Source organism: Abramis brama (genome assembly GCF_963993115.1).
Source record: "Abramis brama genome assembly, chromosome: 14".
Classification (NCBI taxonomy): domain Eukaryota; kingdom Metazoa; phylum Chordata; class Actinopteri; order Cypriniformes; family Leuciscidae; genus Abramis; species Abramis brama.
In genome coordinates, this window is record NC_139976.1 from 27269906 (window position 1) to 27292581 (window position 22676).

General features: G+C 35.6%; 1 protein-coding gene across 1 annotated transcript; it reads left to right on the plus strand.

Moving 5' to 3' along the window:
- The first annotated feature begins 3158 nt into the window (after positions 1 to 3158).
- dbf4b (DBF4B-CDC7 kinase regulatory subunit) lies at positions 3159 to 22206 on the plus strand. Its single transcript, XM_084134745.1, has 12 exons — positions 3159 to 3301; positions 6556 to 6671; positions 6798 to 6926; positions 10319 to 10369; positions 10974 to 11040; positions 12355 to 12404; positions 12494 to 12530; positions 12687 to 12732; positions 17454 to 17591; positions 17681 to 17819; positions 18894 to 19027; positions 19158 to 22206. Exons 1-12 carry the CDS (start codon positions 3283 to 3285, stop codon positions 20803 to 20805), a joined length of 2574 nt encoding a protein of 857 aa, XP_083990871.1. The 5' UTR covers positions 3159 to 3282; the 3' UTR covers positions 20806 to 22206.
- Positions 22207 to 22676: the final 470 nt, after the last annotated feature.

A 22676-nucleotide genomic window follows, 5' to 3' on the forward strand; every position in this document is an offset into this window, starting at 1 on the left:
GTGGAGCAACTTTTCCATAAACAAAATTCTGATGCTGACACAGAGGATGGAGTGATAGTACCAGAGATTCACTGTCCCTATCAGACAATAATCTTACTTTGTTCAGACACATCACCTTTGAATGACTGGGATCTTGATCTTCAGACACCTGATTTATTTTAATATAAACTAGCAAATATTTCAATTTCCTCTAGATTAAAACAAACATAGTTCACAAGTACACAAGAGGTTTCACTTTATTCTTATTAATCTATGCTGATCTTGGATTAGCATACCAATAGCATATGAATGTTGAGGGGATAGTTCACCCAAAAATACACTTCTCTCTTATTTTACTCACCCTCATGCTGTCCCAGATGCATTTTACTTTCTTTCTACAGATAAACACGAATTAAGATTGTAAGGAAAGTAATCCATCTCTGTGAGTCCTAAAGACACTTTAAACCACACACAGTGAGCGTGACGGTAATCTATGCGACCTCAGTGGATGAATCAATGCCTTCTGAAGTCAAACAATAGGCTAGATAAGAAAAATACTAATAATATGACTGTTTTAACTATTAAAAATCACTTCCGACCAACTGTCTTACGTACATGGGTTACAATCCACTTGTATTATGGACTCACAGAGATGGATTATTTCCTTAAATATCTTGGTCTATGTTTATGTCAAGAAGAAAGTCATATACATCTGGGATGGTATAAAGGTGAGTAAATGATGAGAGAATGCTCATGTTTTGGGTGGACTATCCTTTTACTGCTTGTATCCAGTCACTGCTTTGTTACTTGTACTGCAACAGGAACTGCTCAAAGAATCATTGCAACATTTAAAATGTATATGAATTTTTAAAATGTATTCTGTATTTGTAATTGTGCATTTTGTATAGTAATGTATATCATGAGAATACTGTGCATTACATGTATATTATGCAGTTAATGTTTTGTGGATTCTGGTCTTTCCGGTCACAACATAATTGTATCCAAGACCTTCACTCTGATTCTTGTGTATATGCTTTAGTGACAATAAATGTACATTTATTTGAATTCATATTTTCAATTACATTAATTTAACTGGTTGTATAGGCCTAAGTCACGATTGAAACGGTTGATGATTGTTAAAATATATTTACAATTTTAAATGTTAGAAGATAGTGTTAATTAAATGAAATGACTAAATACAATTATCAATTTAAAAAAAATGGCAACAAGAACATTCTTTGTGTGACATATGTAATGAAATGCCCTTTGAGGTCTGTATCTGACAGCAGGCCACGATTGTAATTTTCATATTGTTTAAATTCCTCTTATTTAAGTGATCGTTAATTTTGATGGTGTAAACGTATATCATGCTAACAATGAGTAGTGTGATGGCCATGGTTGCCAACCTTGATTACTTGGTTGAAGTTTGACTTTCTTGACGGCTGAATATATCACACACGTTTGCTAGTATTCTCTTTAAATTGTAACAGCTGAACCTAATCACAGCCTAACATGCAAAATAATCATCAGGAATAAACAAATATTCTCCGAAAACATTGGACACTACAATATTTTAAGTATTATATACAGACAGTACTTTAATGTGCAATTACACCTGAATAGACTGAATAGATCTCTTGTACTCCTAAAAAGCTTCTGCCAACTAAGTAGTAGCAGCATGTAAATACAGATAAAATTAAAAAACAAACATAACTTAATATCACTAAAATGAAATAGAAAGCTGCGATTACAGACGCTCACATCCACACATAAACACACCACTGACGTCTTCACTTCCAGGTCACGAAGCTATCAATCAAAAGCTCAGTAACCAATGAGAACACACTGCTACTAGCCCCGCCCCCACGAGAGAAATGTGTCAGAAAGGCGAACGAAAACTCTGGGAGCATAAACGAAAACTTCAGAAGCGTAAATGAAAACTCTGGAAGCGCATTTGTAAGTTCAGATCAGCGATTGAAATATGAGAAATAGTTAGCAAAACATGCAGTGTATTAAAAACGAAGTAAAAAAATTTGCCTGCAATTTATTCTTTTTCAGTTTTAGAGATAATTTATTTAGTTTCAATTTATATTTTCATTAGTTTCTTGAAAAGCTATGTTCATTTTTATTGGCACAAGAATAGCTCCATAGATTTCGGGACTGTCCCAAATTTTTCGGGACGTCTGGTCACCCTATTCGTGAGGTATACCTTCATGTGCAAACGCTGCCTGCAGAGTCATTGCCTGACAGGACAACGAGGCAACAAGTCAGCTGCTTGAAGTTTTCGGACGCATCCAAGGTCTTTCTAAATGAGTCATTGAATCAATCACTCAACCCCTTCATCACAAATTGTGGATTCAATCAAAACAGTGTTGTGTTGCTAGGAGTCACAACTGTTCTGCTGTGCCTTTGTTTGGAAATTAATTAAAAAAAATTGCGAAATAGAGCAAAAACAATCAATATGCACAATATTGTGTTTAAAACTCACTGTTGTATAAAATCATTATCACATTTGCAATCATCCTGATATTCAGGAAAATAGCACTCTTGTGATATACAAAAAACAAGTAGGGCTACTCATGAAGGGGCATTTTTATTCATTATGGTGGCATTTTTGCCCTAAGCCCTAACTCATTTCTATCTCTTGTGTCGATTACCACAGTGCAACAAAATGTAAATTTTGCACAAAAAAAACATCACCCTTGATATCATACTGTACATGATAGACAAAGCTAGAAATAACAATAACTAGTTGTCACAGAAAAACAATACATGACAAAATATAGGCTACAGACAATTTACAATTATGAGCAATGAACTAACTGTGACTGGCATATCTTACTCTTAGTTGAACTGTTGTGCATGACAAATAGGGTTCATATTAGATTTTAACAACTTTTCTTGTGCAAAAAACAAGAAGAGGCAACAATGCATTTTATTATTATAGTGTCATAATATTTACATAGTATTTCACTTAAAAAATAGTAATAGCGTGATAGGATTATTGCTTACTGCCGAGCCAAGGGCTACCCCTTACAGCCTCGTTTTCATTCCTGCCAAAAATATAGCGTTACCCATAAGGACCAAATAATTTTTGGAGCGACTGTACTGTAAACGCCAGTGGGTGGCGGTAACGTGTAACCATCGCGCGCTACAGCAGACAGGGAGCGAGCGAAGAAGAGATTCTGGAGGGCCGTTTGAAAAGATTCACAGATCACATTGCGTGAAATATTAGTAACGCTCGAAAACTATACATTTTAGGATGTTTTAATACATTAAAAATCACGAAATGTTTTATTCATTATGAGCAAAGGACCTCAAGGTAATGTAAATCTCTTTCTTTTTGTCTAACCTTATGCGATCAGTTCATGTTTAAAGGTTTAACGTTAGCGCTTTTGTGTTTTATACTTTTATTACTAACGTTACACTCGCCGGATGTTGTCGTTTTTTAAATGTGTTTAACAGTGCAAATGTCCAAATGTTTCACTCCATAATAATTCGAGAAATCGATTATAATATCCTTATGATTTAACATCCGCATTTTATCCTTATTCTTTTTATCCAATTATCAGGTATTGAGTGGCGTAACGTTAGTGTATTAACGTTACCTTTTTTTTTAATTTTTTTTTTTATAAAACATGCTAACATGTTCAACGTGTATTTGATTATTGACCCATGAACACAATCACAAAAAAGGCAAGGCTTGCTTATAACAAGGAGATACATTAATACATCACCGTCGAAATACAGCCTTTTGGGCATCTTGCCATCAAATTTATCGATACATTTGATTAAAAAGGTTGGGAGGTGCAAGCTATAAAAGTCCATTAAAAAAAAAAAAAAAACTGACGAAAAATTGATATTAGGATCTAGGTCAAATGTAGATTGTAATACATTGTAACGTTAGCGATATTGTATCCACCCCTAGTAGATGAAGACTTCAGCTGTATGTGATGTATTATGTAGGGCTGGCTTAAAAATAACAATTTCTCCATTTTAATTTACTCATTTTGATGAGCCAATGTTGATTTTTAACCAAAGAATCGACTTATTTGCAGTTGATCCTTTCAAATTGTCAATATCGTCATACCATGAACTTGTTAGTTAGCTAGAAAAATGAACTCTAGAGAGGAGCATTTTGATATATATTACATATTCGTTATATTTAACACTTTTTAAGACCGCTACCATTTCAATGTTTATATCTTAAAAAACTAATTTGAGTAGACAAGAAACATAATCATGTTGTTAAAAATGTATTATAACGTTATTATCATAACAAAATCTGCCGTTTGTGCAATTTAAATGTTTGTAAACAAATCTTTGTATACAAAGAAAGTTTATTTATTTTACTTGAGAAAATTTTGACATGCACTGTACTAGATGTATATCTAAATTAATTTAAATTTAATCAAATTGAATTGAATCGTAACATTTGTGTCAATGCCAAGCCCTAATATTATGGATTCCTTTATTATTTAATGTCTGTGTGAACTGGAAGTTGCGACCAACTTTTCAGGAAACAACATTTCGGAGAGTAAAGCAAATTTTAAGATTTTAATAATGTTTATGAAGACAAACATTTTTCAATTGTGGATTAACTTGCATATTAGGCTAATTTGTTCACCACAAGACTAGTAATGTCTAATGTTTGCTAACAAAATAGGGTAGGCTACATTTTGATTTTCACCTGTTACTTAACAGGTATAAGTGAGAGGGTTTCTTGTATAGTTTACAGCATTGGTTGAGAGAATTTTGACATGTAGTGGAAATATTTCCGAAGGAACTGATATCAGATTGGATTAAACCAGTGAGTCAACAGAGTTCTGTTTGATATTCTTTGATATTGTTTGATACCCAAAACCAGTTAGCACTGTCTATAGTCTAAAGCTAAAACTAAAGCTAAAACTGGCTACCAAGAGACCAGTGAAAAGAGCAGGAAACAGGAGATGAAGTGATAGTAAGAATGAGCAGAGTTTACTGAATGAATAATCTTAGTTGTGTCTGTTTCAACTTTCAAGACTTCGTCTAAGCAGTACAAATTCAACATATTATGCCAAAGAAGAAAAAAATACTGTTTCACTTACATTGTCCTGTGATTTTTTAAAACCTTAAAATTGAGACATTCCCTTTATTTGTGAAGGCAACACATCACATAACATAAAATGAAACAATAGCAAGCATTGCAAGAGCAAGCAAAATAACACAGTGGCTAGAATGCATTTTGGAACTCGAGGAATGAGGAATTTGGGAATTACTCCTAAAATGTAATTTTATTGTTGTTATTTTTTAAAGCTGCAGTCCGTAACTTTTTTGGGTTAAAAATGATCCAAAATATTTTTTGGAGTAAGTACATAACCAACCAGTGTTCAGAACTATCTGCTTGCCTTAGCTTGATTCAAAACAGTAAGAATAATGTTTTTAATTCCAGTGGTACTGGTGGATTTCCGCGGGAACTTCGAGCATGTCTTTGCATCATTACGTCACATCTGTACACATAAAGAAGGAGTCTCTGCTAGGCTATATTGCTTGTGAGGATGTTGGAGGTGGAAATTTAAAGCCTTTTCTCTCAGCACTTGATATAAACTTATCAATTTGATGGCGGATCCAGAAAGGTTCAAACGACAATCACCAGTGACAACTAGAGATTCACCTGTTGTAAAATGCGAAAGACATCGTTTGGACTTTGCGGTGGCTACAGAAAAAAAGAGACTGCAACTGGGCCCATGCGAAAACAAGGATAATATCGGAAGGGCATTAAATGTAGTCACGAAATGCTGATGTTGTTAACAATTTGAGAACAAAGTATAATTTGCACAGTTTGACGTGATATGATAAGATAAGCGATCATTAGATTTAATCAGCGCGATTTACTGCAATGCTTTTTTTCCCTTAGTTGGTCAGAACAAAAGTGGATGTTACTTACTTGTTCAGACGACATTTTCCAGTGAAAATTATGATGTTGGTCAATGGTCATACTTCCAAAAAGTAGAATCTGTGATTTCGAATGACAGTATCCACACCGGCACGGCGACTGACAGCCGCACATTCTCCTCAAAACATTGGATTCACCCGCGCTGTGCCGTGCCGAGACACAACCCATGTAAAGTTGATAATTCCGCAAATAATTGCAATTGCAGATTTCGAAGAGAGATGGCGACAAAGAGGAAAAACTACGGACTGCAGCTTTAAAAAAGTCTTATGCTCACCATGGCTGCATTTATTTGATGAATAATACAGTAAAAACAGTAATATTGTGAAATATTAGGCTATTACAATTTAAGAGAAATTGTTTCTTTTTGATTATAATTTAAAATGTAATTTATTGCTGTGATGGCAAAGCTGAATTTTCAGCACTTCAGTCTTCAGTATCATATGATCCTTCAGATTTGTCCAAGTTTCAAGTCTTTAGGTTTGGTTTTAGGTCACAAAACCAATAGGGTTTCTAGCATTTGCACTTTAACTTACAATAATAATAATAGTCATATTTAATAATAATAATTTAATAAAGCAATTCAGTTATTTTTTAAGGCCCCCATAGATTAACTAACATGCATGCTCATAAACTTGTTTCAGTTAAAAAAATGACAGGAGATCTGTTTGGTGGTGTGAGGAGCCAATCCTTCTACCTGCATGACGTGAAGAGACATCAGTCTGCCACACTCACTGACATCATCATCCGTCTGGGAGGGGTGAGAGATATAATTTTTGTCATTCATCTGTACAGGACAAAGCAGGAAATTGTAGTAATGGTTTCCCTATATGCAAAGTGATGTTAAATAGTGGATCACATTCTGTCTTTTGATTGCTTCGTATAGAAAGTAGACAGTTTCCTCACTAAGGATGTGAATGTGGTCGTGACGGGCACTAAAGAAGCTCATAGTGATTTGCTGGTGGATAGTTCATGTACTGCAGGAGGGAAACAAACTGGAACCCCCAAGCCTCTGGTATGTACCCAATCCCTTCATACGTTATAGGTGTCTTTAGCTACTATGTACTTACATAAGTGCATTGTACCTAACATTTTTGTGTGTTTGTCTGTTCATGTTGTATTGCAAAACAATTTTGCTGCTATTAAGTATATGGGTAAGGTTATGGACAGGTTTAGTGGTATGGTTAGTGTTGAAGGGCTAGTTAACCCAAAAATTAAAATGATTCCATAATTTATTCACCTTCAAGCCATCCTAGATGTATATGACTTTCTTCTTCACAATCAGAGTTAGGCCATTTAAAAAAAAATCCTGGCTCTTCCAAGCTTTATAATGGGAGTGAATGTTATCTCAGGCCCTGTTTACACCTGGTATTAAGATGCGTTTTGATCAATTGGATCACAAGTAGACAGAGGGAGACACATACCCATTTACACCTGGTGTTTTAATCCATCTTTTTTGTCCGTTTTCAACCACTTCTGTCCTGATTTCTTCAAAGGGGAGGGTCTATGGGTGGGTAAATCTATGGGCTTTCTCAGATCTTTTGATATAATGGACAAAATAAGCTTGTGTAATTTACATATGAACGCGCACGGAGACATCGGAAAAACATAGAGCAGCAGCTTTCGTTTCTGCTCTGCGGCCGCAGGACCTCGCCAAACGTGGTGCTTGCGTGTTAGAAATCAGGAATTGTGAGAGAACATTGAGCTTGATACATTTATGTCTTCAGACCAAACTTGGGTCTTCAGCTGACAAAGTTTTGCATCCGGTCGAATGCGTTTTCGACTATCTCTGGAACTGGTAGAAAGTGGATAAGCTCAAAACGTTTTAGACCCCATTTACACCTGTGTTTAACTTCATCCACTTGTGATCGGATTGACGAAAACGCATTTTAATGCCAGGTGTAAACAGGGCCTTAGATTTTGAAGCCCAAAAAAGCACATCCATACATCATAAATGTGTTATTTAGTGGTTCTCAAACTGGGATATGTGAGATGACAGAGGGGGTACGTGAACAAAATGATACCAAAATGCTAGTTTTGCCGTTCATTTAATTCTACCCCACCTTAAAATAACATTAAAGTGCCCCTATTATGCTATTTTAAAGTTTCCTAATGTTGTTTTGGAGTCTCCTACAACAGGTTTACATGCATCAAAGGTCAAAAAACTTTTTCATTTTCTCATAATATACATTTGCACATCACCACATTTTCAGTGATGCTCAAATGACTCGTCAGATGAATCAATCTCTCTAAATCCCTCCTTTCCACCAGCTACTCTGCTCTGATTGGCCAGGCAGCTCAGTCTGTTGTGATTGGTCTACCGTGTACAGCTTGTGTCGAAAACAAAAACGCCCATTGCCATAACAACGTCAGCTCTGCGTGTCCTGAGGCTTCCTACACCGTAAACTAAACACAGTAACAAACAATGACTCGATTTTACCATATTAATCCGACCGCGAGTCCGATGATGAAACATTGAAAGAACTAGTTATTCAACCCGGACCTCCATCGCAAGGACAACTCGAGCAGGGCGTTTCTTAGTGATGCACTACTCAGTTTGAAATGCATTATGAAATGTTGCAACTGTAATTCCTCACCATCAGCATTAACAAGTGCATGTCCATCAACAAACCGATTATTTTACTTGTACTTATTTATTTACTAATAGTAGTATTTTTCTAATATTTTTCTAATTTATTGCGGTGAGCGTGGAAACTGTATCAATAACAGTGCATACATTAGCCGAGCTCTAGCGTGAATGACTGATGTAACATAGACGTTGGCAAAACTTGCTCCATGTATAATCTTTCCTCAAAGTAGTGAGAACAACAGACAATCTGCATTAATAGACACAGTTAAAGGTAATAGTCGACCACAACTGATTAGCAGAAGTATTTAAGTAAGACCGTGATAATGGGAGTTAACCAGTTAGCAGGAGACCTACACAATATAAAACTCAAAACTAAGTATTTTGAACACCATCTTTCAAGAGCAAGCGGTTTGCGAATCCTGCATTGAACTCTGAGATTTGAGAAGCAGTCATCAGTGAAATAAAGGGAACACAGCAAAAGTTTAGGATTATACTGCTGTGATATCGTGGTAAAGATTAATTTTAACCACTGACTCGTCACATGCTCGTCCTTGGGCAGTGAAAAAAAAACTGGCTTTACTTTCACATTGTAGAGCACAGCGCCATCTTCTCGACATGATGCTATCCAGTATCCACAGGAATCAGCTGCAGGTTTGAGGTTCAAGTTTTCCCTGGTGTCTGCGTGCGCAATAAGTGGGCGGGCAATATGCTAATGTTTCGTCTTGATGTCACAACGAAACGGCTTATGACTTGTTTGAAAAACGATTAATTTCAGAGTCGACTCTTACTTTTGAAAGACAATAACTTTATATACGGTGCACTTTCAGATTTAAAACTTTGCAGGATATTTTCATTCACTTAGAGCTATGTTACACACTACATGAAAGGTCATTTTCAAAAATCCATAATAGGGGCACTTTAAAACTGAGCATGTATTTCTAGCAGGTAAAATGCGATAAATACATGACATCCAATCAAATTACCTCATCTTTCGCAGTCAAAACAGCATCCACACAAGCACCATGCATATGATAGAAAAACTTTTTGCAAATAATATTTTATTTAAAAATATGCACACATTCACTCTTGTTTCTATGTCTAATATGTCAAAAAATTTAAAAAACGTATCTTGTCTCCTCACATTCAGTTATGATTGACTCCATTTAAATTATCATAGACAGACTTTTAAACCACACAGAATCATTTCTGTGTTACAAATATTCAAATGATCACAGAAGTACTTATAGTTTGGATATAAACACTGGTACCTAACCTATGGTAGCGATCAAAATAGTGTAAATCACCTTTTGAAAGTAACTTGGTTCTTCAAATAACGTAATCATTATTGTTATCATTGTTACGCCACTAGGTGGCGACAAGTGACTCTTAAAAAATGTATTTGGCATCGACTTATTCATTCAAGAGATTCATTCAAAACGCTGAATCATCCATGAAAAGTAATGAAAAGTATTTATGAATCATTCATTCAAACTGATTTGTTAAAGTAATTTATTCAAATTAAGCATTTTTAAATCCACTGCAGCAATTAATATTTTGTCAGAGACTCTAGTAAGTTGCATGTTATTTTGTTTAGTTGTCTGTACAGAATTGTGGGAGAATTGGGATCTCTGTTTGAAATACAGTTTATTGAGGGCCCTCCCGCACTGAATCCTGATTCCTCCTTTTAAAACCTGTTTTTTTTTTTTTTTTGGGCCACATTCACCTTTGTCATTTTCCATACAGTGTATGAAAGCTCAAAGTTTGCACAGGGATGTTTAGTAGCTAATAATGGCTTTTAAATGTCTTTTCACCTCAAGATTTGTGGCAGTCGTGGAAGAGCGTTACTGGAAAAAGCCATCCACAGCAATGTAAGTCCACACCTGAATTTATGTGTAGAAAATCCTTCTTTATCTCAAAGTTAATCCTTCACAATCTTCATTATATAAAGTTTTAGGGTTTGGAAAATATAAAACAATGATGTGACAATATGTAAATAGGTCAGTTTGTGATGTGACCATGTATACTGTCTTGGACAGACAGTCAGATTTTCTTGCTTATATTCAGTCATGCTAGGAAACATTATCATCAGATTTTGCTGTTGTCATTAAAGCAAAAATGGGGACACCTTATACTAATACATTCTCAAATTAAGTTTTTCAATATTCAGATTGTAACACTGATCATCATAACTATGTGTTATTTCTAATGAAAAATAATTGTATTAAGTTAGGGGAAAAAAGCAAAATATAAGAACATAGTGGTCTATTCACTATTTACTATAGTGGTCTCTGCCTTTTGAACCCACCTGAATTTTGTACCAAATGTCTGGTAGCCAGTACATTTTTTTTGATGTTTCAAAACATGACTAGTATAATAAAAAAACTGGCTGCCTTGCTTTCAGTTTTTTTTATTTGTCATCAGAATAAGCCAGTGTTATTGTTGTTGACAGTTGAATGTTTGTTGTTGTTGCAGGAGAAGTATCAGAGCAGTGTGCTGGCTAATGCTCGCTCATGGGGAGTCAAGGTCTACAGTGTAGATGGTATCCTTTCATGTAACTGCTGCCAGTGAGCACTTAACAATATGTATATCAGTCACACAAGCTGCTTTTAGGCCACGTTCACACACAGCAGCAGAATACGGATGTCAGTCTTGTATTTGAGTCCTTAATACGGTTATGGGCCACATTCTTGGAAAACTCTCGCTGAGTGAACGCAACCGGACTGGACTTAATTGTTGTTTGTTACATCATACAGTGTGAGAGAGCCATTCTGCGCTGCACAAATGCTTTTTTTTAAAGAATTGACTATTTATGTTTCATGAACAAAGTCAAATGGTTTGAGAAGTATCAGCAATTTCAATATTCAGGTGTACTATTCTTTTCTTGACTCTGTGGCAACTGGAAAGCTTTCCATATGAAGTGTTGCGTAAAGGGTATCACTATTGCCAATTGTTTTAGATAATCTTCAGTCAGAGGTCTGTCACATACTATTTAACTCTTTCCCCGCCATTGACAGAAATGTCCAGCTTTCCGTGTTTTCACTGTTATACGGTAGGGGGCACCTCTTTTAAAAGAGTACTGAATCTCCTGATCAAAAGACATGTGAAGTGGCAGCAGAAACGAACGGTATCAGACGCATAAAATAACACGATCATCAACATTAAACAGCATCTAAATCAAAACTGCCTAATGTTACTGAATGCAATGTCTATCCAGGAGGATCGGAACTGGGTGTAGTCTTTCACAAAAACACAATTTTCTCAGCTTTTTGCTCAAAATGTAGCTCTTTTAAATGAAGCATACCCACATTTAAGTGTTGATAAAAAAGGAATGCATGAAGCTAGAATAAAAGGTTTTTTTTTTTTTTTTTTTTAAGCAGAGGGTCTGTTGTTTCTTTTGATATATTGCATATTCATAAAACAAAATATTCTGGCAACTTTTTTCAAAACCACTGGAAGTGAAAGAGTTAAAGGGGAATGTCATGAGGAATTGCATTTTCCTGTTCAAAAGTTTACATCCCTAGCTCTTAAAGTAGTGCGTTTCCTTATTAAGCCTCTGTGTTTTAGCCAATGAGAACAGGGGGCATTTAAATAGGCATTATCATAGACAAATAATTAAAAACCACAGCATAGCAATTTCTTTGAGTGCTAATGAATGGTCTTCTTACAAGAAATCAGCACTAGAGATCACTATATATACAATTTGATTTTAAAGTTCAGTGAATGTGATATACTAATATGTACTCATAGGATTATGTTGTGGACCTCCATTATTAAATAAGCTATGATATGAGTTAGAAGCACATTATTTTCTTTTGACTGTACTTTCTGTTTTTTTCTTTAACCTAAATGACAGAATTTCTAAAGTTTATCAATCATCTAAATCAGAAAGTGAGGACAGCTAAGGTAATGTACTGTACTTAATTTATTGTTTACTGTCAAACATGAGTTTCTTATTCGCACAAACTGATTTCACACACTTTCTTTCCAAACAGAAAAAAATCAGCAAACTTACAGCTCCTCATGTTAAAGGTTCGTAAACTACATAAACATGTCCTTGTTGTTGTAGTTGTCCTAAAGTAAATATAAGACTAGCTTTAATATTTTTTGCACACCTCTATACCTGAGAAACCTGAGTGTAGTGGTGGCATATGCTGTGGAGTGATAATACTGAGTGTCTTCACACAGCTGGAGTCTTGAAGGGTCCTTATCTGAAAGTGGAAGACTTCAGTCGGTGAGTTGTAGGCCTCAGTCTTATTCTCTTAACCCTATTTTCAATTTAGATTGTATTTTATACGTGTATATTGTACCTAATTAAAAGGGTTTTTTTTTTTGTTTGTTTTTTTTTTTTTTTAAATGTTTACTGAAATATTACTGAGGTTGTTTCAGCCTCTTGTACTGTGATCAAATAATGAGTCAAGATGATGTCAGTCATGGCTGATACCACTTTTGGTTCTTTCAAGACTGTGGAAATGGGATGTCAAGTCCTGTATATTACATTGTGTGTACAGTTTGTTTTTTTGTTGTAGATCATACAGTGTTTTTAATAGATCATACTGAAAACTGTAGAAATATTATGAGTAGTAATATGTTATTCCAATCACAGCCAGTGTCTCTTTAATTAAATTGGTAGGTTGTCTGTTGTCAGATTTTATTTTTATTCGATTATTTTAATATATCTTTATAATCAAAATGCTAATAACTGTCTGTTTTTAATATACACAGTTAGATATATTTGATTGTTTGCATTGTGAAACTTTTTTTTGGTCCCCATGCAGCCCCATTAACAAGGCTAATGTTTCAGCTCAGGTCACTGCAGTTTTAGTAAAGTTAATTATCAAAATGCACGGCGCATCCAAAGGGCCACCCTGAGGCCAGTCTGAAAGGTATCTCTTCCCTCCCCTGCAGAGGATCTGTGTGCACAGGGCAGCTCTTGGCTAATGAAAAGATCTATTGTGTTTAGCGCTGCTGCTGCTGTTGTAGACGTTGATCCTATATATACTAGATCCTGATGCATATGGGTGATTAAGCCCATATTATGCATTATACATTATACTGTACATATTACATCAACATAAAGACTACAAGAAATACTACAATGACATATAAATAGTCAGATGAAGTAGCATGTCATTTTACTGTCTTCAGCAACAACAAAAAAACACCAAGAAATTTTCTTACATTTTCATTATTTGGCTGCATGTCAGATTTTGTCAAACACGTTTAGGGAACCCTTTACAATAAAGTTCTGTATGTTTACATTACTTAATTGCAATAGCTAACACATGATTAATACTTTTCAACATTTATCTATTTTGTTTAATGTTAATTTCTACATACTTACATGATGTGAAACTTGATGTGTTATTGCACTGGTTTCCTGTCAATACTGTATCAGTGGTATTGATTTTACTGCTGACAAAAAGCTATCAAAAGATTGAATCATTTTGCAGATGTGGGCCCATATATTGCCAAGTGTCAAGTTTGCCAAGTTATTAAACTCAAAACACAATAGTTTCACATGGCATTGTTTATTCATGACAGCAACACTGATGAATCAGGCTGGTTTACAGGTGTGCACACACAATCCTTCACTCTGGCTCTTACAAAGTTTGTGAAGAATGCAGTAGGTCATTACAATTGTGTACAATATCTTCAATAATACAATCACTGTGTTTCTGTGAGCATCACAATCTTACCTTATGCATGCTAAAACCATTCATTTGCTAGTTTTGTGGTTTATTGCAAGGATTTATTTTGGGATGCACGGTTACTAACGGTATCACGCCTGATACTGCACTTGTGTACTCGTACTCATTAAAATGCTCCAATACCAACAACCGATTCCACACAGCGTGTACATTACAGTGCTTGTGACAAAGAAACACTGACAACAGAACAAACAGAGAGCAGAATGGATATATCAGAGAAGGATGTCTTTGAAGTAAATGCATCTAATTAACAGAATATTAAACAAATGAAATATTAACGCTATAGCTGCTCTGCGTGAGCTGATAAGTGACACAGCGGCACAGACGCCCGAGCTTGTCGATCGCATCCCTTTTTCACAGACATCGCTGGAAAGTTTGCAGTTCGGTCGGATATGGCAATAGCAAAGACAATAAAATGTGGAGCATATGCTAACAATAACTTAATGGAAAAGAGAGAGAGAGCGAGAGAGAACTTCTGTTGCATGTTCTTGATTGTTAATCACTCACTCAGCACACGTGTGTCAATTGGATTAAAACTAAATCTTATGTGCAAGTAAAAACATGAACTGTTACATGATTTATGTATAATGAGTGGTTCCCTACATTATTACAGGAAGGAGGTACAGTAATCACATGACTGTTTTCAATACTTTTTCTGTGCGCAAACATCTGAAGAGCGTGCCCAAAAAGGCAGTCTCTCAGACGGCACGCATATAATGTCTGCTTCCACGCACCTTGTGAGCTGGTATAGTCATAGGTATAGGCATTAGGCAAGTATTGGCACAACTGGATCAGTAGAAACAAGTTATCATTGAGCCCTGCTGGAGAGGCTCTAAATATTCTCTGTGCTATTAAATTAAAGATAAAAAAAATAATAATAATATGAACAGTGAAAGTAACAGTAGCTCCTACAATACATTTTAACAGGCATACTTAGGAATGAAAAATAACTGAAGGAAATATCTATTTCCTAAGCCAACAAATTTGATTCATTTTCTTTTGGTTTCTCTGCCCAATATTTGTAAAAATAAAAAATGCAATGAAAATACAGTCATCGGTACTCTGTATTGGCAAGTACTAAAAATGAAAGGATCATATCGGACTTGTTCTGGAAATGGTGGTATCGGTGCATCCCTACTAGTTAGTCTGCACATCTTCCCCAAGTTAAGAAGGATAAAGAAAAACGCAATCTTCCACGCAGTGTTCTGTTGCTCAACTGTTGGCAGATTAAACTCAACTCACAGTTATAATTCATCATATGATTATGTCAGCTAATTGAAATATTAAAGGCTGAGTCCGAATGCTTAAAAATGTTTTCTTTGGAGGTTGCATTCAAAGGTAGGAAGGCATCAAGGGACGTCTGAATCCAATAGTTAGCTTCACTACCTGTTTCCTGAGATGCCTACATCTGATCGATTTTTTTGAAGGCAGTATAGATGTATCCTTCACTATCTTTGATATCCTTTGTGTTCCATTCCGTGACAGTTGATGTGACAATTAAGTTGTGGTTAGTGGCCAGTTTGTGTAAATGTATGTTTTTGACTAACGTTTTCTACTTTTGATGTAATTTCTACACAGGAAGTACTACTGAAGTAATTAAAAAGTCGCTTCGTTATTACCAAAGCTCTCTCTATTTAGTTGTAGATCATTAAACCGTTACACTGCCTCAGAAGTCTGTCCAAAATCAAGTCAAGTTACCATTATTTATATAGCGCTTTTTACAATACAGATTGTTTCTGTAAAAAAGTTATTAATTTAGTTATTTTATCTCTACTGCCGATCTGGAGAAAACATTGATGTCATCGTCCAGCTCAGTTCACTTCTCATATAATGCTGTCAATGCAGGCAGATCAATAATATTGTTGAATATTAAGTGTCCCCAACTAAGCAAGCCAGAGGTGACGAAATCAGGCAACGAATAAGCCAGCGAGGCAGCAAGTCTGCTGGCTAAGCTTTTGGACTAAACCAATGTTCTTGCTCCCCTGTGTCCTCAGTGAAAAAAACAATATTAGAATTTGATCAGAAAGCCTACAGTTCCACAATAGACTGATTTTAGTTTAGTTCCTCAATTATATGGAAAATGCTTGTTGCTTTTACTTAAAGGAATAGTTCACTTAAAAATGTACTCACCCTCAAGTTGTTTCAAACCTGTATGAGTTTCTTTCTTCTGCTGAACACAAAATTTCATCATTTGAAAAATGTTGGTAACCAAACAGTTAATGGACCCCATTGTCTTCCAAAGTATTTTTTTTTTCTACTATGGAAGGCCTTGGGGTCCATCAACCGTCTGGTTACCGACATTCTTCAAAATATATTTTTTTGTGTTCATCAGAAGAAAGATATTCATAAAGATTTGAAACAACTTGAAACAACTTGAGGGTGAGTAAAGGATGACAGAATTTAAATTTTTAAGTGAAGTATTCATTTAATAAATGTGGATGCAGCATATTAGTCAGCAGCGTGTCAGAATAGCTTGAAATGTTCTGTATCGTCACATGCTAAATCTCAACTCAAAATTACTGCCCGTTTGGTACGTAAGTGACAATTTAGTCATAACTTTGTCAGCTGCATAAAAAATATAGATTGGTCTAATTTAAATGTGAAAAGACCAATTACCCCTTTACTTGTCAGACTAGTTCTCAATATACTGGCTTTATGAAACGGGTCTTTTGTTTAAAAAGCATTTTGTTTTGTAATTATGCAAAATTATAGTTATGCATGGTTTTCATATTACTCATAGTTCTTATAACATTTACATTTATGCATTTGGCAGACGCTTTTATCCAAAGTGACTTACAATGCATTTCTAGGTATACATTTTACATTCTTATCAGTTCTTGCTTTCCTTGGGAATCAAACCCATGACCTTGGCGTTGCAAGCGCCAACGCTCTATTGTTTGAGCTACAGGAAAGCTCAACAATTATACATAGAATTTTTTTAAATCAATTTGAAAATGAAATTAAGACAAAAGTTAACTAAAAGTGAAATGTTTTCACCAGTTACAGCAGGTTACATGTTTTCAGTACAAAAATATAAATTTTAATGTATCCATTTGTCATCTACCTAATACTTTGCAATTTAAATGTTATGATGTTATTTCTTACATTTTCAAAAACAAAAATCTGAGATATGAAGATATGAGATGGGTAGACTTAGTGTCCTCTAGTCTAGATAGAAATTGAGATTACTTGTTCAAAGAAGCTTGTCATTTTGTTTAATCTATGATTTTGGTTTTATAAACAGGAAGTTCAGACCATTCTATGCACAGACTCTGAGTTTCCCAATGATGATTTACTCAGGCAAATATAGCCCTTTTGAGCCCCTCATTCCTCGTCAGTCTGGTAGAAGCAAGGATGAAGATCCCAGCAAGGACAATTTCAGGTATGTTCTTTGCTTTTTGAGAAGTTGGTAATCAAATCTACATTGTCACTTAAATCTGTAAGGTGTTTTTTTTTTTTTTTTTAACTTAGGAAGAAGGAAGAACCCACTAGCAGCTCCCATAAGTTGCAGACTGTGCCACTTACAGCAAGCGCCACACCCAAAGGCCCAACTAAGAAAAGTTCAGGCTATTGCGAGTGCTGCCACATGCCATACAAAGACCAGTATGAGGTGAGTTAATTTGTTATTTTGTTTGCAAAAATTGTGATACCAAAAAGATTTTGCAATACGCTTTAATATCAATTAGGGCTGTCACTAATCCTTGATAAGTTTCTCGATAAATATAATCCTCTATTTCAATTTGCCCATGTCGAGTAACTGGCAAAATACCGGAAGTGGCACATTCCAGCACGAGAATCCATGATTATATATGTATGTATTATTTTGCAGTGTTGTTCTATAAAACCCTATGACTACTTGCTTTTAATACTTAATTTGAACCAAATAGTATTCCTCGTTGTATTTTAAGTCATTTTAAAGTCTTTTTAATTACTTTTTTAATTAGTTACCACCAAAAAAAAATCAGATGACTCAATTAGTCGTCAAAATAATCGATGATTACTCGATTACCAAAATAATCGTTAATGACAGCCTTAATATCAATTACCAGGAGGCACTGAAATTCATATCCAAACTTGCCTATAGTGGTGCAACGGATCTGAAAAATTAACGGTTTGGATCATGTATGGTTTTTGCGTCACGGATCAGATCATTTTTCGGATCAGAAAGAAAAAAGTTCATTCATTACTTAAAGCTCACTTTGGGTATGTCGATACCACAGCAAAAACTGCTAGCCTATCTAATAAAGTTAAAACATTATTAAAGACAAGTGAACAGTCAGTAATAAAATAACAAATACACAAATTATAAGCATAAATGAATACTACATAAAGTTACAAAGTCTAACAGTACTATTCAGGTACATAAATTAATAACACTATTTGTTTACTGTAGAAATTAAATATAGATTTGTCTTTGTTGAAGCTGTATTTTGTTGTTTTATTAACATTAATGACATAGACAGCAGCAGGAATATTAGGATGCTGTCACTTTAAGACTGAATGCACAGACCGAAAATACTGACTCACGGTTTCTTTCTTAACTGTTCAATTAATCCGCAACTCGCATGCATGCTGAACTATGGGGCCTGGTCTGTACGGATCACGGGTCAACTGCGATCCGTTGCACCCGTATTAAGATCTCATTTGATAGACATCAAATTCTTTCTTTCTTTTTTTTTCTTAGCACTTGCAATCTGAGAAGCATCGTTCTTTCATTCAAAATGACAGTAACTATGCTGTAGTGGACCAACTAACCGCTGGCATGAATGCTAACTTTGTTTGTAATTCAAATCAAGAAGTGGATCCAACTCTAATCAAGTAAGGGCCTATTTTACAAAAGCTTTCTTTGATTGGAAGCAGTTGATGTGATTGACTTTCACTGTTGCCATGTTGACAGTACAACACTGAATGTTTCTTTGTTTTAACTCTGTTTACTCTTTTTCTTCAGGTCATCGGCAGACTTCTCTCCGTTACATTTGAATCATTTAACTGAAATGCAGAATACTGTCAGAGAGGATGAAACATTTCTGCAGACTCCACTGGTTGAAGACTGTGGTCATGTACCGCCAATTACTGACATATTTTCTTCAGCTTTAGACAACAGAGAAAACTTTCCTGAACCTAGCCACAGTCCATCTGGTCAACAAAATGCGACCTCACATCTTGATAGAATTCAAAATAACTGCCCTGATCCTCTTGATCATGACAAATTAGGCCTTTACATCAGCTGCACCACAAAGGTTCAAGACTTTCAATCTGGTGTTCTCTGCATGGATGTAGTCCCACATCAGTTTTTTTCAAAATCCCAGTCTATAGAGAAGAAACTCAAAAGCCTCTCTTCTGTCACACCCTCAGAAACTCAGTCTAAAATGCTCATCCTAAGCTCCTCCAGAGATGACAAAATCCCATGTACCATCTCTGTTGATGAATATGTTCCTGAAACTCAGGATCGATGTGACAGTGGTCATGGTCGGCTTGCATTGCATATGTCAGAGAGTCTTACAGGTGCTGTTCTAAACACAGTCTGCTCACAAAATCAAAAACAGACCTGGGACCAAGGTTCAAAAATGTGGTCAAACAGCCCTAAAATGCCACTCCACGGAAGGGAAGATTGTAATTCTGAAAGTTGTGGCCAGTTTGTGATGGAAAATAGAAAGTTGTCTTCAACAAAACAATCGCTAAAATTGGCCCAAGATATTGTTGGGTCTCCAGAGTTTGGCATCTCTTACTTTTCATTTCCCCATTTACTACCATTTCCACATTTGTCAGATTACCAATTTTCTATAGTTAACTTTAAAAAGCGCCGCAGGTCCTTCACTCCAAGTCCAAAACTTGCAAAGAGAAGAAAGATTAGTCAAAGCGAAAAGCCAAAGCTATCCTGGAATTGCAGTGCTCCTAGGATAAGACGGTACTCATCTGTACTTTCCACCATTTCTTGTTTACCAGTCCCCAAGGTGGGTTTTGCAACCAAGATAAATAATCGAACTGGAGGTGCCTTACCGGAAACCCATGAATCATCACTGAAAGAATCTTCTTTTGCAAAGCAGATCCCAACGCAGCCTTCCCTAAAATATTTTACTCCTCCCAATACCCACTATTTGCCTCAAGTTGACCAACAGGACAATGACGCAAGTCAAACTTGTGTCCATGTTGAGCAGTCACATGAATTGTTTCCAATCAAAGATCCAGTGGAATCCCGAGTAACCACTTACTCATCTGATTTGGACCCTCCTCGGTTGGTTCCCTTTTTCCATGAAGACCATCGACTCCAGTGCCGTCAATATCATGATCCTCCAGAATTGTTTCCCGAAGATACCTCCCATACATCAGTCAGTAAAGCCTCAAACAGCTCATTCCAGTCACACTCCGGAGCCTCTGTTTGCATTGAATCTGCTCTGCTCCCTAACCTCACGTGGTCCACGGCCTCCTCAGAATCAGATTGGGATTCTGGACTCCTGTCATGGATTGCGACTGCTGTTCCACTTCAGGCTAAAGGGGGACATGATGACCTGGGTCAGTTACTACAAAAACCACACACTGCCATGCAGGATGGAAGCTATACATCACGGTTGTGCTCCATACTGCAACCCTCTTGATTCACATTTATAGGAATAATGTTGCCACAATACACGCAATAGGACAATTGCGACTTGATGAATTCAATCCTAAATCGGTCGATTCCTTCACTCTGCATTCTCATTAGTGACTCGTTATCTCTCATTTTCACTTATACAATTAAATTAAGATTACTATAACCATTAGTTGAGAAATAAGACTTATTGACTGAATTGTTGTGAAAACCTTTATATTTTATGTAGAACATTTATTTATAGAGGTGGGCTTCTGTACACCTCTTTGCAGCGAATGTGTAAATAATCCCAGCGTTTTCCACATATGTTCTATTTGATAAAGATTGTAGTGATAATGAATCAGTCATGTCTTGCATCAATATTTATACATTTTGTCAAGCATATCAGACATTCAATTTCAGTGTTGTACGTTTGTCTCCTAGTATGCGATATCTCACCACAACCAAGCAAACATAGTATTAATCAACAGTTGACAAGTATTTCATGCTCTCCTCTTCGAGTGACCTCCATGACGTCTCTTTTGGCTCTCTCTTTCCCTCAGTTTTGACCATGACTTTTCAGCAGCAATATCCGGGAACATGTGCTGGTATTGAGACTTTAATGAGGCTTTGCTGGAGAGGGCATTATCCAATTAGTTTAAGTGCTGTGCCTGGCTTCTCTCCAGTTTAGAGGCAGTGTTGATGGTAGAACAATGCTGTGGTGGATTTTGAAGAACATGCAGGGTAGAATACACTGTGAAGGCAGAAATGTCCTGTGGTTTCATGAAGGTCTTTGAGGTATTTTGAGGTCATTTTTATAAAATCTTTCCGATTTCCTGCAAATGTGCTTTAAAAGGTTTAGTGGTATGGCTTGTACAATGGACAATGTTTTAATTATTCGATGTTAATTAATGTTTAATGTCATCTATTAGTGACAGAACTATGTGCATTCATAGTATTAGTTATGAAAGGAGTATGTAGAGCATGTACCACTGCTGTCTCTGTAGCATGACCAAAATCTTGAACTTGTATGATTTTCCATAAACACTGGAAATTAGCTTTATAAAGAAGGCCTATGGGCAATTATACATGTTTTAAGACCAATTCCTGAATAAATTTAGAGTTCTACAATATATATATTTTTATTATTATATAATTTTTTACTGTATTATGTACTTTTTTTTTGGTATTTGTACAGTTCTATATTAAAAGCTGTTTACTTCAAGAAGATGCTAATTTACTAGTATTGAGTTCCATGCATTCTTATTAAAATCAGACAAAATGGTCAGTTTGTGTGCTTATTTATGTAAAACATTTGACTTGTGTTGAATGATGTTATCTCCTAATGTTTGCTAGTCTTTAGTTTCAGGTAGATGTGTTTGTTTATTACAGGGAGTTTTTTATGAATGGGTCTGTTATGTTGAAGGAGCTATAGGGCAATGGCAAGTGTTTTGATTATTATTATTATTTACACAATCATTTCTTCTGTAATTTATGTAGTTATTGAAATAAATAATCTGTAGAATAGATATGTTTTTAGTATTTCTATTATGGATAATCAGTCAATGCTTAGTAATGCTGTAGTGACTCACAGGTACCATGGGAGGGCATGTTGCCATGTGTTTTTATAAATCATGTACTGTGGTAATAACAAGGATCTTTAACGTTAATTTGATTGCCGTGTAATTCAATCGTTCCTACGCTATAAGAGATAATGTATTCCACAATGAAGTGTACTTGACCTGACCTTTCATTTCCAATGTGACATAGGAACATTAGGAATTTCAGAGGCTTTTTTTATTTTTCTTGACTCATTGTTTGATCAGACAATGAAAATTTAAGGTGTTTTCGCACAACTGAATTAGAAATTGGTTTTTGATGTCTTAAGAAAACTGGATA

What these genes read in the sequence shown, in the direction of transcription:
- dbf4b (XM_084134745.1), top strand. An exon ending in CTGGAACCCCCAAGCCTCTG is followed by an intron (nt 6,927 to 10,318) that starts GTATGTACCCAA and finishes TTTCACCTCAAG; the next exon opens with ATTTGTGGCAGTCGTGGAAG. An exon ending in CATACAAAGACCAGTATGAG is followed by an intron (nt 17,820 to 18,893) that starts GTGAGTTAATTT and finishes TTTTTTTCTTAG; the next exon opens with CACTTGCAATCTGAGAAGCA.